The 21,431-nt window shown below is 36.9% G+C and overlaps 3 protein-coding genes across 3 annotated transcripts; 2 read left to right on the forward strand and 1 right to left on the reverse strand.

The window, feature by feature from the left end:
• The first annotated feature begins 2,111 nt into the window (after positions 1–2,111).
• On the forward strand, positions 2,112–2,880 carry LOC137716482 (chaperone protein dnaJ 11, chloroplastic). The gene has a single exon (XM_068455940.2). The coding sequence runs from the start codon at positions 2,213–2,215 to the stop codon at positions 2,645–2,647; it is 435 nt and encodes a 144-aa protein (XP_068312041.2). The 5' UTR covers positions 2,112–2,212; the 3' UTR covers positions 2,648–2,880.
• A 2,006-nt stretch (positions 2,881–4,886) lies between these two features.
• On the reverse strand, positions 4,887–12,906 carry LOC137715034 (enhancer of mRNA-decapping protein 4). Its single transcript, XM_068454246.2, has 12 exons — positions 11,769–12,906; positions 11,270–11,319; positions 11,035–11,191; positions 10,657–10,875; positions 9,474–9,602; positions 7,746–9,356; positions 7,059–7,418; positions 6,821–6,940; positions 6,539–6,709; positions 5,800–5,958; positions 5,578–5,703; positions 4,887–5,480 (listed from the first exon to the last, which is right to left on the reverse strand). Exons 1-12 carry the CDS (start codon positions 12,591–12,593, stop codon positions 5,172–5,174), a joined length of 4,236 nt encoding a protein of 1,411 aa, XP_068310347.2. The 5' UTR covers positions 12,594–12,906; the 3' UTR covers positions 4,887–5,171.
• Positions 12,907–14,880: 1,974 nt separating this feature from the next.
• Positions 14,881–15,733, forward strand: LOC137716405 (uncharacterized). Its single transcript, XM_068455853.2, has one exon. The coding sequence runs from the start codon at positions 15,324–15,326 to the stop codon at positions 15,534–15,536; it is 213 nt and encodes a 70-aa protein (XP_068311954.2). The 5' UTR covers positions 14,881–15,323; the 3' UTR covers positions 15,537–15,733.
• The last annotated feature ends 5,698 nt before the right edge of the window (positions 15,734–21,431 follow it).

A 21,431-nucleotide genomic window follows, 5' to 3' on the forward strand; every position in this document is an offset into this window, starting at 1 on the left:
CCTGTACTTAAGAGAATTTTTTGTGTGACCGGCACACGATATGGTATATCACGTATTATTATATAAATGATAGGATTTTTGTAATAAAAAGTTAATAACTTAAAAAATAAAATTTTTCATCACTTACATAAAAGCATATGATGTACCATCCATATTTTCGTCACAAAAACAAATTTCTCCCAATACTTGCTTTGTATAGCCAACAAAAGGAGAAGGACAAAGAAAACTTGTTTTATACAATTGACGATAGTGGAGAGTAGAGTTGGGAAATACGTTGCATTTGTCATGTTCATATAGTTCGTGTTATATTTGTTATCTTAACGAGTTATATCGTGTCAAATTTGTTATCTTAATGAGTTCTTAACAAGTGCTCCAATAACGACCTGATTTGTTAAAAGGTTGTGTCGAGTTCAGAGGTCATGTAAGAAATTGGCATGTCTAATGTCTAGAATTGACAAACGATGTCTTATCGAATTTTTAATAGGTGACCCGATAATGATCCGAATTATTAGCAGGTTGACGCGAAACATGTTAATCTTGTGTCGTTTTATATCGGGATAACGAGTTGTGTAAAAGATTGACAAACCTAATGAAGATAGCGGGATCAAATCTATAACTCAATTTTATAGATAAATATTCTTAATCAACGTAATTATAAATTTTGTAATACAAATAAAACCTATAACCTCGTGTTTAAAAAGTAAACATTCCGAACCAATTGAATTATAAACTTTTAACCACAAATATTATACACAAGTTAAAAAAAGGGAAGGACCATGCTATTAAGGTGAGTGGTCATTTTCTTGAAGCTTGATCTTGGTCCAAGGGGTTCTTGAATTTGGGGAATCAAAATTGTGGGGGTTCTTGAATTTGTTGGCCTTCTAGAAACTAGGGCACGTCAGAGAGAAGAGTTTGCTCGGTTTGCTACAGTCCAGGACCACACTGTCGAGCAGTGTGTGTAGAAATTAGAAAACTTGATGTCTTTTTGTGACTTGTGTGATGTCACTTGAAATGTCCTGCCTAAATACAAGGCATACCCTACAAAATGTGGTCACTTGACTTTCCCATCTTCATCATCATACCTTCACAAAAATATCTACAACCATTTCATTATTAATATAAACTTACTTCCTTTTTACTTTTGTCAAAATTGTAATATTGAAGAAGAATTATGTAACGAATGTGTTAGTGAATTGGAGTTTTATAATGGGGTGTGATATTCACACACCCCTTTTTACTTTTCTCATATTTTTTTGATTTTCGGTCGTCGGATCAGATGAATTGAAGAAGATCAATGGACAGAAATTACCAAGAGGTGTATGAGAAACAAAAATGGGTATGTGAATAGCACACCCCTTTTATAATATGGATATTGGCGTTCATAAATCATGTGTTTGATGAGCTTCTTACGTGAACTGAATTGATCTTCATGGATGAGAAGAAGGTGCACACCACAAAGTATATTTTTATCCATGTATTTAATGAACAATGAACGGAAAAATCACTTTCAGACTAAATTTGCTAACGCATCACGAGGATTTAATTTAAATCCTAATTTTTTTTACCACGAGAGTTATATTCCGATCACCTTATCACCACGAAGACCGTTTATCCGATAATGCCAAAGTATTAAACTCGATATTAATAACAATCCAATTTGAAACCAATTATTTATAAATAGAAAAATACCTCTAAACCGTAATCTACTATCATAGCAAGTGAGAGTAAAAATAGTTAGAAACAAAAATCAACTTACTATTAACTAAAACCATGTAAATTGGGGAAATCTTGGTGCTTCTAGAACCAACAGGGTCTTCTCCAGTTCCTTTTGGTAAGGATTTTGAATATCTGTAAATTGTGTGCATTCATCATACATCGTGCGGTCAATTTTTATCAAGTACTGTTTATGTTTATTTTTAAATAAAAATATTTAAAATAATTTATGATCGCACGATATATGACGAACGAACACGATTCACAGATTCTTGAAATCCACACAAAAACTATCCAGCCAGGATCCGGACTCCTTCTAGAAGCAACAAATATAAACTGTGCTGGAACAAGTGCCATGTCAGCGCCCCCTTAACCCACAACACCCGCACACAGATATTTATACCCCTTTCAAAAATTGTATTCACACCGTCCTCCTCCTCCCCCTCCCCCAACTCTTCCGATTCCCAAATTGCCCTCCGCAGGACCGCCAAAATCCCCGATGTCTACAACCCTCTTCCCCTCGGCCGCAAGCCCCCTTCCAAAAATGCCCCTGCCCCAGCGGCGCAGTTTCCAGATCAAGGCCTACTCCGCCCGGGCGTTCGCCGAGGCCAAGCCACGGCACGGTGCCTCCGCGGCGAGTCTCTACGAAGTCCTCCGAGTCACAGCCAACGCGTCGCCAACGGAGATCAAGTCGGCGTACCGGAGCTTGGCCAAGCAATACCACCCGGACGCGTCGCGGTCGGGGTCCGACGGCCGGGATTTCATCCAGATTCACAACGCCTACACCACGCTGTCCGATCCGGCGGCCCGGGAGGTGTATGACACGTCGTTGGGCGCTGCTCACATTAATTTTAATCGGCGGAGACGCTCGGTCGGGTTTCGAACCGACGGGTTTTACTCGACCCGGAGGTGGGAAACGGACCAGTGCTGGTAGAGAAACGTAAAGCTAATAGGATCCGGGCCCACGAGACTCGCCGCTGACTCAGCAGGCGCTGCCTTTCGTTGTGTTTAATATTTTCTTTTCCTTTCTTGAGAAAGAAAAGAAATTGTTAGAATCTGACGTGTAAATAGAAAAAAAATTAGAATGTAGGGAAATTTTTTGTAAATGTTTTTATGACGACGGGCGTACGAAGTGAATGAATTTTGAACGGAAATTATTATCTTTAATTATTTATTTATTTGTTTGTGTCAATTTTGAATTCTATTTTTCTTTTTTAATTCACGTATAATTAGTACTAGGGAAAGACTGAATTTGTTATCTCATGTTTGTTTTTCGTGAAAAAATACCAATTGAAGCAGCAGGTTTATTTAAATAATAAAGAGTTGGGTCAACTATTCAATCAAATCAAATCAAATTGAGCAGTAGACATTATATGTGATTTAAAGTTTCAAAAGTCACATATAAAGTTTTAAAAGGATTTAGATTTTAATTAATGTCAAAATATGTTTAAAACACTAGTGAATTGGGGAGGTTTGAAAAAGTGGAAGGAAAAGTTGAATTGGGGAGGTTTGAAAAAGTGGAAGGAAAAGTTGACGTGGCGTGCAAATGCGAAGATAAAGATGAAGAAAGAGTGAGTTTAGCGTATTGATAGAGTGATGTGATTGTGAGATTAGAAAAATAATTGTTTGTGCAAAATTACTTTAATGATCACATTTTTTTCGTTTTTAATATTTTATTTTAGTTATGTATAAAAGCGGATAATAATAATTCTTTTGGTTTTTGGGTTGATATTATAATTGTACTAATTTGTAGTTTATATTACGTTTATTAGCATGAATCATTTGACAGAGTTTTAAATTTCACAATTTAATTGCAAAGGATTGTAGTTCGAGTAGTTAAAAACATTTACTTTTGTATTCGAGATTCTAGGTATAATTCTCATATCTCAACTATTACTTGTATAGAAAACAAGTGGTTTGGCAATTTAACTACAAGTTTAACGAATGTAATAATTTGTAAATGAGGAATGTCGTTGATACACCAATTTTTGTTTTCAATTTTGGAATCGAATATAAGTAAAGAAGAACCGATGGACAAAAATAAACAGAGTGTACATGTCACATCCCGACCCGAGGCGGATCACTTCCTGGCCCCGCTCCACCACCGTAGCACGATATTGTCCGTTTTGGGCCCCGACCACGCCCTCACGGTTTTGTTTCTGGGAACTCACACGAGAACTTCCCGATGGGTCACCCATCTTGGGAATGCTCTCATGTGCTACTCGCTTAACTTCAAAGTTCCCATGGAACCTGAAGCCAGTGAGCTCCCAAAAAGCCTCGTGTTAGGTAGGGATGGGAATATACATTTAAGGATCACTCCCCTGGGCGATGTGGGATGTCACAGTACAAAATTATTTTTCTTTGTAGATAATTGTGCCCCATAAATTATTTGAGTGTAACCATTTTATTTGCCTTGTACACACAATTTAGTAAATTTAAAAGAGATTTTTTTTTTTTTTGGTCAAAGGATAAATTTTATTAAATTCTAATAGAAACGTTTACATCTTTAGCAAGAATATTAAAAAAAAATTCAGGACTATAAATATCCCACAAGAACAAACCACCGCGCGAGGTAGCATAGGAACGAATAAAGCATATGTTAGTTGTAAGTAGTATTGGTACAACAATATATCACCTCACTTCCTAAAGCATGATAGTAATGGTCATCTTTATTGACTTTCATCACACTATATTGGGGACCTTGTCTAGAAATTATTGTCTACTTTCATGCAACAGTCTTATCCTGCTAAGTGAAATCGGTTAAATGAATTATAAAACACCACAGCCTCAATTTTACACTAAATGTTTCGTTAACTCCAGGTACTTCATGTCCTTTAAGTCTTTTTCCAAGTATTTCTAGATCTTCCTTTGCCATTTTTACCCTGAACCTCTTTCATAATCGCAATTTCTAACCAGATGGGAGGTTTATTCTTTCCAGTTGCTAAACAGCAAAATTGACAGTATTCCCTCATACAATCTTCAAGAAAATATGCAATAAACCACATTCGACCCTCTGGCCTCGAAAGATACAACTAAAATTTAGGGGTGTGATATCCACACATGTTTTTATTTTTCGACTGTCGGATTGGATAAATTGAATAAGATCAAATAACATAAATTAATAAGAGGTGTGTGAGAAATAAAAAATAGTGTGTGGATAGCACACCCCAAAATTTAAACAAAAATCAAAACACAGATGCATTCACAAGAGTGAAGAATACACAAAATTGCACGTTTACAAGGAGCTATGACAAGCAAGAGGAAAGCTAAACCAAAAAGACGATGAATACAAAGTAGCTCGAAGCAAAGAAACCGAAATGCCTAATAAGCCTACGCATCCAATTCGCCGAAAACTGACTCTACAGTTCGGTCATAAGGGATCACAGCAGATTTTTGTACAAAATGTCCATATAACAATTGTGTCTGGCAGAATGGTAGGTTTTTCGAACGAAGTATGATCATTTACAGGGCATCATAATGGAGTTGATGACATGCATGAGAAGTCGGATACTAGTGTGTTCGGCACTGTTGATCGTGGGCAAGGCATGTTGATGGTGCAATATACTATAAACTTGCTCAAATATGGGACGACCGTGCATCGCAATCATTTGGTTAGCCGGGTTTATGGCACCCGCCACATCCGTCATCCACGCTACTTTTCTGGGTGTATCATTGCTGATATCACATGCCAGCTGTTGCAAAAGAGAAAGAAGCACACCTTGGCTAAGAGGAACAGGATTCAACAGCAATATCCCACGCAGATCAACCTGGAAGAAAAAAAAAATCGTAAGAATGTGTCAGGCTGGTAATCTTTTGCAAGCTCAGAATCTCTGATAACCACCACGGATATCATCTAAAGCATACCTGATGGCATAACCATGATACGATGGAAACATCGCTTCTTTGCAGCGCTGCCGTGAAAGCCTCCTCGTACTTGCGTTCAGATACCAGCCTTGATAGCTCATTCTTTGGATCCAAAGGTACCTCAACCTATCACGCAAAAATAGGTTGCTTTTCATGATTAAAATAGCCAACCAACCAACCCTCATTCAATAAAATTGAACATTTGGTTAAGATCCAACAAACCTTCTCATGGAGACCACCCAAAGGTCCATTAGTGAGTTGTGTGACCAGAGGATTTACTGCACTTGAGTTTCCTCGTGCAAGAGCTATGAGCTTACGTTGACCCTCAGCCACTTCTCCGCTTAGGGTTTGAGTAACCGATGATGCAGAATTAATAGCTTCCTGCAAATATCATCAAAATATAAAATCAACTACAGAAACAGATGAAAATACAAACCATATTAAGCCATGCAGTGGATATCAGAAGGAATAGCAAAAGCAAAGGAAAACCAAAAAAACTTCATTCCCAAAAGATATCAGAGGTTACTCGAAAGAAAACAATTGTCTCTTACAATACAGAATCATCTCTTCAGTCATAACAAACTATCATATTTTTGTCTCTAATGATATTTACCTTGTACAATAATAGGGAAAGAATCAAAACGTTGGATGCTAGTCTCATGCAAGGAGAACCGTAGTTTGTAAAATTTTAATCATAGATGGAAATTGGTACGAGCCCACACACACCAAAGCTGGATATATCAGCTTACATTCAGTTAAACATAAAACATCAAACAAAATCATCGTGCAAACATCATATTTGGCTCACTGTATTTCATAAGAAGCACATGATATTTCACTTGTTTTCTGAATATATTCTAAGACCCTAAGGATTATAACCGTTCAAATATAAGAGATGGGAAGTTTGCCAACAAAAAATTATCAAAAAGAAAAAGGTTGAACTTGGTAAAAGCATACGCACCCTTAGAGCCAGTGCCAATGGCGAATGTGTGGAGTCAAAGTGCTGCTGGGCCACAGTTGTGTGTTCAACCATTCCTTTCTGGAACGTAGCATCTACTTGCTCAAACATGGCCTTACATGACTTCTCAAAGGCAGGTACCACTGAAGCTTCCATACTAGACTTAAGAGCATCCTGTGTGCACAGGTCATATTATCAGTAAACAAATTGTCAAAACTAAGGTAAAATGTTACATATTCAGATTACAAATACAAGAAAATTAAGCTGACATGGGCAAATACACACCTGAAGAGCTTGTTTGCCAGAAGTTTGAAACTGCGCCTGAATTTGCCTGGAAACAGTAGCTTCAAGTTTTGAGCTAACAGATTTCTCCAATTGGTTAACAGTCTTGTCACCCACTCCTCTCTGCAGCACAAGAGTCAATTAAATAACTACAAGGGAACTTTATTATAAAAGATACCAGATCATATAGAATTCTAGGCCAGCTTTATTAAGAAGGGGTCAAATCATCCAAAGTTCCAACCTGGAAGGAATCAGAAATAGCCAAAGGTATTGCCTTCTCAATAGCTGGAGTTATAGCACGAACAACAGCTGGTCCAATCACAGATGATTCCTTCTTCACCACTTTCTCCAACATGACTGGAAAGTCCTTGTTCATTAAGTTATTTATCAAACTGGTTATTTGCTGATTACGGTCTCGCAATAACTTCTCATTCTTTGCATTCTCTTCTTGAAAACGAGCCCATAGAGCATCATTGTTGGCCTTTAAAGCCTTCTCCATACTTTTCCCAAGAGCAGCTTCCAATCTCCTCCCTTCCTTTGTAACGGGGGCTGTGACCATCATTGTTATCTGCTTTTGCATTTCTTTCTGCATGGTCAGTAGCTGCACAAACAGAAAAGTAGAAAAAGTTAAGAAAAGACTGATAGAAATAAATACAGTTCCAGTCCACATATCAACCACACAACTCACACTACACCATTTACAACTTTCTCACTTTTCCCAAAAAAAAGAAGAAAACATCTGAAATAGGACATGTTCCAAAGTGAAAGAGACAAAGATTAACAGAGGCAGTGAAGAGGCACTGAGGCAGTAGCATTATTTTGTCAATATACAGGATGAGTAGTCTTCAAACAATAAAAGAAAATTTTCAGTTGTCATGTGGAGAATAATTCATATGCCAAACATTAATGTATGGGAATTAGCGGTTACCTGATTAACCGTATCCTGCATGGCCATAATTTGCGGGTATGCTGCTTCTGCAGAGGGTAGGCTTGAACTCCCACCATGTTCATTGGTGGAATCTATGGAATTGGTCATACTTGCTGATGGTAACGATGAACCTGATGCTTGTGAATTTTTCCACTTCTGTTTTTTCACTTTTGTATTTGATGTCTGCGATTGCAAAACTGTTGGGGAGGATAATGACGCAGAAACATCTTTTGCAGAGTCCTGGTCTTCGTCTCCAGCATGAGATTGGCCTGGTGGTTCTGTCACACTGCCACCATCAACTGGCCGAGCTTCATCCATAACATAAGTTTCTGCTGGTATCGCACAGCATTCTCGGGCCATTTCAATTCCAAGATCTGATGCCTGGGAGCAAAAGTATTTTTCTTTATTTTCTGAGACAGCATTTTGTGGTTCTCCTTGAGAGACAAACTCATCAATTTGAGTAGATCTAATTTCACCCACTACTTTAACCTCCACCTCAGAATTACCTACATCACTGTTAACAAGAACATCTTGGATATTTCCCTCCCCCTCACTCTTGCAGTCAACGGTATTAGCTCCTTCAGAAGATGAAGCAGCCATTAAAATCTCAGAGGGAGTTATTAGATGGGTTGGATGTTTGAACATGATAGGAGGATTGAGCACACTAGATAAATCATCTTGTCCAACTTTAGGCTCATCATTCCTCGAGTCATCATCCACTGCTGGCACATCTGACACGTTTGAACGAGCAGGTATCATTTGCCTGTCAACAGAGTAATCATTGACTTGTTGGTCTCCAACATGGTCATTAAGTGTGCGACCCGGCTCAGATCTATCTGCTGGACTTCTTATACCAGAAAGTTTCCTGGACAACCTAGGACTCAAGGGAATAGATGGTGATGCAACAAAAACAACAGCAGAATCACTAGTTGACGATGCCAATGAAACAGGTCTTGATTCTGTACTTGAAGTGGTAATATCTTTTGAAGTGCTTGCCTCAACAGAATTAGAGCTTACAGGATACCTCATGGCAGCTGCACCCTCAGAACTACTTTCATGTACGGCTGGTCTACGTGATGAATTGGCTAGCAGCACCTCTGTGGGTTTACTTCCAGATAGATTCAAAGCATATCCTTCAGCCCCAATTGCATCGTGTGAGATATTGGAATCTGACTTTTCTAATCCAACATTATCCAGTGGTGGAGGCAAGCACTTTGATAATTCCAAAGCATACTGCTGAATGGCCAGAGTCTGGACACAATAAACCTGAACAATCTGTTCACCATGAGGAGATATACTTGTCCCGGTAAAACTTAAAATAGGCATGGTAACGGTAAATTCTGCAATGTAATCCATACGCGATGCTGCTGGATCAGGACCAAATTCTAAGTGTACAGCATATATAGCATTCTTCTTAGCATTTGCAAGTAAGAGAAGGCCAGCTTGTGACAATGCTATGACTTGATTAAAGAATGCCTCCTCGACTCGGGGTCCAGAAGAACTCTTCAACTCTAATGTCTGGGTACATTTCCATGATTCAGCATCACTGGGAAGCAGCCAGCCTTCTTCACTCGCTGAGGACCAGATCTTCACTTCCCGATTTAGTGGCCCCTATAAAACCAATTTATACAAGTACGAAACAAATTAGAACATTCTTATACTTAAATTAGGTAGCCGAAACACAACTAGAACCCTTATAATACATGCAAAGAATGAAAAATCACTTACCACTGTGATAAGTATAATATGATCTGGCCTGTCAGGAGCTGTCACAAATGTAGCTGAATAAACAGGTTGCCCATCGTAAGGTCTCAATACTAAAAGAGGTTGAGCTTTGCGATCTTCCCAGATCTTTATCTGTTGCATGACATACATTTTGTGTGGAATCAGCAAATACTCTTACAAAACAAGAACCAGGAATATTTAAGAAAGTGTTAGCATGCATGCCAGCAGATGCCTGTGAATTATAAGTTATAACCCATGATTATTTCTCTACCCCGTCAATACAAAAATCTATACTATTATTAAGAGAACCCTCCTTGTCAACTTGTTGCCACATTTTTCCTATTTTGCCCTCACTTTTGATACACAATACTTACATAAGGAGGGCACAATAGTAATTTTGTATCTTTTGCCCCTTTTCCCCCTATTTTCCCCTCACTTTTGATACACAATACTTACATAAGGAGGGCAAAATAGTAATTTTGTATCTTTTGAGAAAATGACAATCATACACCTCTCAGTGTCACTTTGGAACCAGGAATTCCTTCTTCAGAGACATTTGCACTGTCAGGAAACTGGATAAACTTTTTGACCAGCCATATTGTATTCAGAAAAATATTTTGTTGACAAATTTTCAATGTCAATATGTATGAGCCAAAAGGTGGTGAACTCAAGATTTGAGCACAAATAAATAGAAATATAAAAGGGCAGCAAAAAAATTCACCTCAACCTAGACCAAAACCTTATATCATGACCAAACTCCATAGAGGTCATAAAAGCCAACAGTAAAAAGTATGCAACAAAATTCAAAGCATGTGAAATTGAACTCAAACATTGAGCAAAAGCCGCGTAACTCATAAAGTAAACAGTCAAATGCATGCAAGGAAAACAAAATGTATGCAAGATTTTACCTCAAACCTAGACCAAACTCCATAGAGCAAATAAATCCAACAGTATAAAGTATGCAAAGAAAGTCAATGTGTCTAAAATAAATTTGACCTCAAACATTGAACAAAATCCATATGACTAAAAAATCAACTAACCAAGTTGATTTTTTTACCATCACACAAAGGCGCAGGCAACCAGGTTTCCTCAAATTTGTTTCAAATGAAAATGCTGAATAAAGTTTCACACTACAAGAAAATATGTAAGGTGAAACAAAGCCTTCAAAAACCGTAAAGGTACATACTGTTCCATCCATAGAAGCAGAAACCAGACGGGTGGTCATCCATTGGCACATTGACAAGTCGGTCACTTCTCCATCATGTTTACCGACAAACTGGACTCCATCAATCAGCTTTTCAACAGGACATTTGAGAGGCTCATCAGCAGAAGGGGGTTCACCCTTCACAACTTTAGTAGTATCAATTCTTAGTACACGCTTTCCAAACCCAACCACCAAAACCTCCTGTAAGATTATTTTTCATAACACTCATAAGTAAGAGACATATCATCCAGGCAATTCAAAGCCAAAAAGAAGAACAAAAAAAGTATAGAAAATGATTGTAGGCACTGAAGGAGGAGCCGTAACGGTTCAATGAAATATTGAAGTTGAAAGATGAATTACTTGTTTATGACAGTGCCAACAAACTCGTGGATGAACAGCTTCCCCCTCTCCAACTATTTGAATAGCAATCACAACCTTTCCAGTGATTTGTGGCGTACCTTCTTCATCTGGACCTTCTGAAATTTTCCATACAAAGAGTCGTCCTTCTACACTAACACTGCACAAATTTATGTCAAATAACAGAAGGCCAAACTAGATGAACAAAAAATAATTAAGAATAGCGGAAAACATCTACCTAGCCAAAAGGTGAACATCCTCGGCAAAGAAAGCCATGTCTGTGACCCTCTGACAGAACAAGACATCACTTAGATCAATAAGATACTAAAAACTTGTAAGCTTACACCAATTTACAAAAATCGCATCTAACAAGGGATAGCCACAGAATATAATAGTAGGCGTTCAATAAATCAAGCCAATTTAATTATATCAATTGTCAAGCAGTGATATTTCCTGCACTTCAGTACTTCAAGCATTGGTCCTAGACTGCGCTATCTCTATCCATTTAACTCCCACCGCCATTTCTCGTTACATAAGTAATAGTACATGAAGTCAAACTAACTTCTGCAGCCATCCGAAAGTAAAGAATCTAAATTTGAATTCATAAACTATACAAGGCATCAACTCCCGGATAGCGATCAAAGAATGCAATGTCATTTTAGCAAAATAAAAGTGCACATAACCATTCCAAACACTAAGATGGGAATACAAACTAGTATACAGGATTAGAATGAAACCTGTGTATGAGCTCGAAACAAAGATCTCAATGCAGTGTGTATATTCAACACCCGAATGTTGCCCTGCTTCAATCCATAGCATATATACGACTTATTAACCGCAATTTGGCGGCCAAGCACAAGCTGAGGATCCGAACCATACTTGGTTATGGGTGTAACTTCGAGCTGTGGTTGAACCTCACCCTGCAACCTAACGTCCACATCGTAAACCACGTTATTGCCAACCAAATGCCGGCCTTTCGGTAGCTTATTGCTGGGCATTCGAATCGGACCAGTGGGTTGAATCCCCATTGGGAGAGGGGGCGGCATTGAGACACCTGGAGGAGTCGACAACTCGGGCTCTAGATTTCCTGACGGAGCACCAAGAAGCGCCATGATTCGAGCACCGGAATTGGGGCTCGAATTGGAATTACCACTGCCGGTTCCGTTGGGGTTGGAAGTGGGAGTGGCAATGTTGTAATTACCAGGGGGTTGGAGGGGCGGGATGGGGAACGAGAGAGACCTCTGCTGGAGCAAGTGGTGGTCTTGCGGAGAGTATTGGATTTGGGGGTGGGGCTGCTGCGGTTGGGGGAGGTATTGAAACTGATGGTGGTGAAACGGTGCCGTTTGGGGCGGGTACGAGTAGGGGCCCGTCGGAGGAGGGAAAGAAGCGGGCGGGACTGGGAACGAGGAGGAACTCAAATTAGGGTTAGGGTTTTGGTTTGAAAGGGCGGGGGTTGAGGTTTGGGCGGTGAGAGCAGCTGGGTTTGTGGGTTTAAAGAATTTCTGCATGTCGAAGGGCTGCGGTTGCTGCTGTGGCGGCGGATTTGGCCCGGTGGAAGCCATGGGAGGAGGAGCAGCAGATCTATAAATATATTTTTGTGGATTTTGTATGTGAATGTAAGAAATGGGATTTTGATTCCCTGACGGAATGGATTGTGTGTGTGTGTGTATATATATATATATATAGAGAGAGAGAGAGAGAGAGAGAGAGAGAGAGAGAGAGAGAGATGGGGATTGGGAATCTGGGATTTGCAGAGAGAGTGGGATCCGAAGAGAGTGATGAGCAGGGAGGGGAGAGAGAGGGTGGAAGGACCTTGGAGTGGAAGAAGTGGGGACTTGGAAATACCTCACATTTGAAGAATTTTTTGAGTGGGTGGAAATACGGTCCGGAACGTCAAATCTCATTATATAATTGGCTAGAGATAAAAAAAAAATCACAATCAATTGTATTAGTCGTTTAGTAGTGTTTTAAGCCGTATTTTCAAAACACTTAAAAATCTCTCTTACATTTGAAGATTCGTTACAACAAATATATTAATTAAATATATTTATCATTTAACGGTGGAATGTAATTGAATTTAGGAGCTTCAAGCTTTTGGGATATACCCATGACCACCATACGTATAATTATAATGTATTTGTGGCCTTTTTATTCTTCTTATTTTTGATAAAAAGGTAGTAAGAAATTCAAAAAAATAGTTTGCTACAGATAATTTGTTTATTTGTAGCAAGCATTTTAAGGTATCTCTTAACCGGATGTTCCCCGTTATATTCTTTCATAAATTTCCAAATGCATTTGTGACTTGATTGTTTTTTTTTTTTTTTTGGGTATACAAATGATTGCATTGATTGTGGATTTTTTCATAAAATAGAATGATATGTGACACAAGTATCTAAGATATTTTTTTAGCAAAACGGGATTAGCTAGTGCCTCACTACGGTTGTCCACTTTTTTGGAGGTTAAGAAGATTTATAAAGGCATTTCTGTCTCCTCCTAATTGTCATCGTGTGATTTACCAATAATAGAAATTGAATTCAAGACGTACCGTATGAAATACGGATTTAAAATTCGTCTGTAACAATTGAGCCACCCCATGATGATCAAGTAGCTCTGAATTTTGGATTACTATTATTTAGTGAAGGTCAAAAACGAATTTTAACTTTTAATTAAAAAAAATGTTTTTATTTTGGGCTGCAAGTGCTATGAAATTAAGAACTGGGCTTCTACTACCTGATTTGTGGGCTTAAATTTAGAAGCTCTCCCGAGGTGTCTTTTTAATGGGATCCAAAAATCACGGTTACGTGGGCTTGTGCCATTAGTAGTGGGCCATTAAAGGTGGTGGGGCACTAATTCTATTTTGTCAAAAAAATTCATTTTCTTAAACAAGAAAATTCATTGAATCACAAGAATTAAAAATAATTTATGATAATTTAGGATAAGTTAAAAAAAAAAACTAATGGCTCGTTTGGAAGTATTTTTAAAATAACAAAAAAAAAAGTTTCAAAAAAATAATTTTAGGTTTCAAGAGCATTTGAAATACTTCTTACAAAAAGCACTAGTTATGCACTCTTCTTGTAAGAAACACTTCAAGTGCTTTTTTTCAAGACTTGTTTTCATTTTTTCTAAGAATTTATACCAACAATATTTTTCACTATAAACGATTTTAACCATTAAAAAGGCACTTACAAACAAGTCGTAAAACAAATGCGTTTCGAGAATCCTAATTATTGGCTATATAAACACATTTTGTAGTCTTGATTCTATAAAAGTTGAGCCCAAAACTTACTAAATTTTAAATTTAGCACAAATAACACAACATAAAGTATGAAATTTTAATTTAAATGTGTAGAGCTAACACGAACACAATGAGTTTAACTAATACAATAAAACTACACTAGCCTGATTTCACCCATTTCGCAACTACTCAAGTTAGAGGACTATGCTCTCCCTGTATTCAAATTCGAATCTCTATAAATTTAATGAAAATTACCAAATAATTTACTTTTTTTTTTAACAAACGATATTATCTAACTAAAATGTGGGGAAGTGAGCTAAGCCTCATGTTAGCTAGTCATGATAATGTGGTTCAGATTCTCCTTTGGCGAGAATCAAGGCTTACTTACAAGTTAAAAAAAAATATTATTAAACTGTAGTACTAAGTGGTCTCTATAATTTACTTTTAAACAATTATTTTAACTTCAAATTTAAACAATGATAACTTATTAGAGAATATTCCCATCAAACACTACCCCAATCACATCCCTCCACGTCATCAAACAATAAAAAGGCAAACCATCTTTCATGCTTGTAGCAGAAAAGGAAAATAACGGATCCTTTTCTCATGCCCACTTTATCCACCTAATATTAAAAAGGGAAAATCCAAAAGAACCCCTCTTTCGCAATTTGCTTGCCTTATAAGCTAACAATTCCCGTCGTGTTAAAGCGTTTCCATCTCCGAAAACGACCCGAATTGAATTCCCCCACATTATATCAAAAACCCATCAAAACCCACCTTCCAGATTCCAAGATCTCAAATTCCATTTTCTGGGTTCTGAAATTTCTAGAGAGAGAGAGAGAAACCCAAATCGGTGAGGTCGCTCGGAGGAAGAAGAAGCAGCAGCAGCTTAAAAGACTAAAATTTCCCCACATTCATCAAAAACCCAGTAAAACCTAATTCCCAGATTTTGAGATCTCAAATTCCAGTTTCTGGGTTCTGAAATTTCTAGAGAGAGAAAGCAAGCCGTAACCCGTTTTCGAGTGAGAGGGAGAGAGAAACCAAATCAGAGGCAAAGATGTGCTGTCCGGGTAGGGTCTGCATGCTGTGCACCTGTTTGATTCTGGTGGTGGTTCTGGTGGGTATGCTATTCGGTTTCGGAGTCTTCAAGAACGGATTCCACAAGCTGAAAGATACTGTGAATATCTGTGACCCGACTGTTCCAGGGTCTTTCTGCGGGGCCGGGTCGGGTAGGCCCTTCTTGGGTTATGCTGCTCCCCCACCTTTCTAGGTGGTTTGGTTTGGTTTGGTTTGATTGTTTATCTCTCGTTACTTTTCAATGTAATTTCTTTCTTCATCTGTTATTACGTTTGAATTTCTAGGGTTTTAGGTTTGATTTTTTTATTGCACTACGGATTGGGTCTTTCTTGGAATTTACAAATTGATTTGTATTTGCACCAATTTCAGTTTATTATTTTATTTTTCTTATGTTTTTTTGGGTAAAATTGGGGTCTAAAGACTCAAGAAAAACAACTAACTATTAACAAAACGGGTCAATTATCGACTTATACACAAGAGGAGGAGGCTCATCAAAAACATGAAAACCAATGTCAAAGTCATGGCTTAATTCTGCCACTAGCCTTCATGCATGTGCTCATGCGTGTGCATAAGACATTTTTTGAATCATGATGTGCTACACGCTACTTATACGTTTTAATATGTGAATTAACAAAAAAAAAAGTCGATTGAACTTTATTTTAAATAATATTAAAAAAATTAAAATCTAGATTTTTTCTACAACTTATATCTCTCGTAAATCATAAAACAGGAAATTAAATTATCAAAAATGAAAGAGGAAGTTAATCTTGACACATTTTATTCATAGTTATATTAGCTGAGCAAAAAGAGAGAAAATACATCAAGGAAAGGATTGCTGGGTTCACACTAAGGAAAATGGGCCTAATGGGTATATGTACGAATAGTGGGCCTAAAAGATAGCAGTAATAAGATAGTGGTCCAACTGATCCTAAGAGAATAAAAGAAATAGAAGAGAATGTCATATATCGGCGGTTATTGGGCAAAATCAGAAAATTAATAGTGGATAAGCTCATTTCCAACAAGGGGTGGTTTTTTTTTTGTCAAACGATAGATTTTGTTAGATGATTAGATGTTAAATTAACCACCAACGGGGTTTGAACCCACGTCGTCATGCAAGAACTCAACATTTTTCCACTACTGTGGTAAAGGGTCACTTGTTAAGTTTATAAAAAATAATACTAAAATATTTTAACTTAACCTAACATATCTAGTATTGTTGGAAGTCGTGGCTGGTACATTTTTGCTTACCACCCTCAAGTGGTGGTAATGCTCATCATCCTATATATCACGGTTGGATGAAATTTAAATTTTAAGATTTGTATATATCCACTAGACATACCTTGAAAGTTAAACTCATCTAACGATGATAAATAAGATGTTGAGCAAAATATTCCCAAGTGATGACTAAACAAATTAACATTTGAATCATTTAGTTAGCTACAATAATAAACACATTGCTCTACCTTTCGATGGTGTAACTAAATTTTTTTTGGTCAATAACTCAATATAGTAGAGCTAACGCAGCATGTGACATATCATATATATTGCCAAAAATAAACAACATGTATTGTATTTGTTAAAATATTCTATGTATATAAACAATCTGATGGTGCACAAATTTAAGTCCATTTCAATTCGAACAAGGGATGACAAATATAAGTCCAAACAATATCTTCTTTATAGTAGACCAACGAACGACATTAACAAGATTACCACATGGTGCACAAATTATTTCTATCATTTTTTTGTTCCACAAGAAGAAGAAGGACCAAGTCAAATCATAACAAGCTGTCAAGTTTGTTAGCTAGGTTTGGGAAGAATTTACTTTGAAGTTAAGTTAAACAATCAAAAGACAAATTACAGCAAGTGGTCCAGTGGTAAGGACGCGGATTGCGGCTCTTCAATAAACAAAAAAACGTGGGAGCTCTCGAGTTTGAAAAAAATATAGGAGGTCTCGAGTTCGATATTCTAAGCTGGTGAGTTTGCTTGACCCTCATTTAAAAATAAAAATAAAAAAGAAAGAAAAGAAAAAAGACAATATTTTTTTTTTTAGAAAAACTAATGAAAATAGACTTAAAACTTTGAGTTTTAACGATAAGAACAAAATAATGGGTAAAGTGAATAGTACCATGATTGACTTTATAGTATAAAAATATGATTTTTCGTTAAAATGAACAAGACCAGGAGTTTTTCATTAAAGTTACCTTCTTTTTTTACAATATTAATAGTGGCCACAAGCAAAGTTAGAAAGTCTCTTTTTCTCATGAAATAATTTGAAAGAGTCTTTTTCTAATGAAATAATTTGAAAGGTGTATCAGCAACGAGAGTACTCCCATCAACCGATTTCTAAAAACACGGTTGACGTGCGCGTATTATACAAAAATTTACTAATTATAACATTCGGTGTGCCCTTAAAACAGAAAACACATTGTCAAACCATTTGCGTTCCCTAACCTAAGGGAATTCCAAGATTTCGAGCAAGAAAAGCTTTTCGTTTGGCCAAATACAAAAACACAAAGAGAGAGAAAGAGAGAAACCCTCCCTCTTCTCTCTTTTTGGATCCAAATCTTGAAAGAAGAAGAGAAGGAGAAACAAAAGAAATCAATCAAATATGTGTTGCATCGGGTGCATTGCTAGGATTTGCACTTGCATTTGTTGCTCCATAATACTGACGGTAATAGTTTGCCTGCTGTTGGGGCTGGGTCCGATCAAGAGGTTCAAGATTATTAAGACACACATGCGTTTTGTGGAATCTTGTGAGCCAAGCTACTATGGGTCACTGTGCAAGCCTGGAAGACCCTTCCTTGGCAACCTAGGACCTTCACCCAGCTGGTTGGATGAGATAGCACCTTCACCATTCTAGGGTTCTTGTTGCTGCACTAACAGTGTAATCTATTTGTGTGTCTTCCTCTCTTCTTCCTATTTTTTTGAATTTTTTTTCAGGTTTGCTAGGGCTACGTATATGTTGCACTGATGAATTTGAGGTGGTCTTGAAACCTAAATAAACTGTTTTTACCTGTGTTTTTTTTTTGTACTTGAGTTGGTGTTAATCCCCCATTTGATGATATTCTTATGTACGTTGTTTTTTTTTTTTCTTTGGTTAAACAAAGGGGCTAATAGCCTGAGAAAAGAGAAATTACAAAATAATGTTACGAGGTCGAGAGACTCCGAAAATATCAAACTATAATAAATGCTTACACAAAAATGAAGCTTCCTCAAAATAGTCTTGTCCCAAAGGATGAGAGAGGCTCAGGTTAGCCAACTCATCAACAATAAAATTCATCTCACGATAGATATAGCTAAATATTACATTCCCAGTCACGTAGTAACATCGCATGACAAACTTGAATCAATTCACTAATAGGATGATTATTAGTGGTACCATGTGATATCAACTGGACAACGATTGTAGAATCATACTCCACCAAAGGGCGCCAAACCCTTTTATTACGATATTAAAGTGCTTTGCTTAATTCGCTTTTGTGCTAATTTTTGTTTCACATATATGATACATACATACATATAATTTGGCAAGATTAGTTAGTATTCAATTGATTTTGATTCACAATGGTGGCTTTTTCCTTGCTGTTCAGAGAACATTTCTTGTCAACTGCGGAAACTTCTCGTATTCTGGTGTATATATAAAAAAAGGGCGATCTCAAGTTAATTAGGTTTTCCGATTTACGAGGGTAAGAAGGAAACGTTTATCGTAATTCTCGGGTATATATCTCAACTATAAATAGTTGCAGTTCATCTAATTAAACCATTTCTCTGCAATTACATTTAATGTTACGATGATATTCGGTTCATGTGAGAACAAACTAGTCCATAACTTTACTTTGTGATCGTAAAAAGAGAAAAATATGGTCACATTTCTCATAGTATACATGTATAAACTAATTATGCCAAAACCAAAACATGCAAACTCGAATGCAAACCCATGGCATCAAAGAGTTTGCCATCATCTCTTTATTAATATAGACAATGGAGAAGTATAGAAAAACATCTGATAAAGTTGGAACGACAAAAGAAACTCAAATGTACCCCTCCCATTTTTCAAAATCCAAAACCCAATTCCACAAAATTCCAAGGTCTCAAACAGAAAATGAACCTTTTGGATCTGAAAAAAGGGGAAATTAAGAGAAGACAATAAAGTAGTTAACTGGAGATGTGCTGCAGGCTGTGCTTGTGCTGCATTTGCACGTTGGTGATATTGGTATTCATCGCGGTGTTCTTCGGTGTCGGTCCGTTGATGAATCTGAAGCATCACTTCGTTATCAAGCAATCTGTGGATCTTGTCTGTGAACCAAATAATATTCATGGAATATCTGCACGCAGGCGTTGGAAGAACAGAAAGCCCTTCTTGGGTTACACGGCGCCTCCACCTTAATTTCCAGCTAGCTAGTTAGGGCTTTGTTTTTTTATTCTCGTCCTTGTTATCATATTAAATTTTAGTTTTTTGGGGTTAGATTTTTCATTGTTTGTATTTGGAATCAAGTTTTCTGGTTTATATAAGATTTTTCCAGTCTTTCATCTTGTGAAGTTTTATTGACTAAAAATGGGTTTCAATTTGTAGCAGCACTTGGACGTTGATCTCCGCATTTATGTTGGTTTGTTTTCGCTTTTGCTTATTGCTTATTGCTTTGGTTAGAAGATGCGATATAAGACAGAGGCTTAACGTTAAAGAGTAGAGGAAGATCTAAGAAAATTTGAAAAGAAACTTTAAAAAAAGACATAGAGTACTTGAAGTTGATAGAAAAATTGATACAAAACTTAGCGTAGTGACAATTGGAAACACGAATCGGGCTCTTGCTATGATTGTTAGGACATGCGTTCGATTGGAGTTAGAAGCCTCCACGACGCAACTAACAATTCAAGGCTTTCTTCTTTCTATTAAATAGTATAATGCGTTTTTTCTTCAAACTACTCTTTCGTGTGGTGTTTGACTTGATTTATTTAAAAGATGAAAACCATGACAATAAATATTATTTCGATACTTAACAGAGGCTAATCTTATTGTGGCGAATGTAGTTTTATTCAATCAAACGATATACGTGCGTCCTTACAAAGTTTTCAACCAAAAAATTATTCGTGTTTTTGGAAAGATTTTTTCAGTGTGATCGGTATACAGAATGGTACACTATGTGTTACCAAAAGGAGGAGGATTTTCTCTCCTCCTAATCTCTCTCTCATTCCCTCTTCTCCTACTTGAATGATTGCTGTTAAGTCACTTTAACATATTATATTAATTTTTTTTAATAAAAATAATAAGTAAAAAAAAAAAATGTGAAAGGAAAGGAAGAAAGATGATGAAAATAGAAGAAGAAAGAATATTACTCCAAACCAAAGAGCAAATCTGACGTGGAAACTTAACTCTACGAAGTCATTGTAAAGTCTTTGTATCTATCCTACTATATTTTTTTATTCATTTATGGGATAAGAGGAAGCGGTGATGCTCACCTAAAGTCTTTATTTCAAGGACCTATGATGACCTCTTTCGCATGAGCTGTTACAAATTAATCCTATAGTAGCTAGGCTTATTCCACGTTGCACGTAAACAAAATGTAACACGAAACCAATTAAAAAAAGAAAAAAAAAAAAGGGATCAATCGCTTCCCGTCGACGAAGAATAGGGTGCTATCGTTCGTACCCAGGTGATGATTTTTTTTTTTTTAATCAAACGATAAATTTGTTAGAGTAATTGTTAAATTAGATGTTAGATTACGAAACCAGCAAGATTTGAATCTACATTGTAATACAAAAGCAATACTCATCTTCATTACTGTAGTTGAGAAGCACTTGCAAATTTAGTTTATAAAGTTATTAGAGGTTTGTGTAATTGGATTTATTGGATTTCTTTGCCCTGTTTCATTCCATTTGAATTATGTTGAGATACACGACGAGGACGATTGGGTTTTGCAAATAGAGGGGATACGGGAAACCTTCTTCTCTGTTTTTATTTAATTTTATCAAGAACAAATTGTAACTATAGTCCCTTAACTTTAAGTCAATTGTAGTTTTGATTCATCAACTAAAATTCCATTAGATATAGTCCTTTAACTTGTCAAACTATAGAGCAGTGATCCTT

The sequence above is a fragment of the Pyrus communis genome, chromosome 3 (genome assembly GCF_041283825.1).
Source record: "Pyrus communis isolate YQ-2024b chromosome 3, ASM4128382v1, whole genome shotgun sequence".
NCBI classification, from domain to species: Eukaryota; Viridiplantae; Streptophyta; class Magnoliopsida; order Rosales; family Rosaceae; genus Pyrus; species Pyrus communis.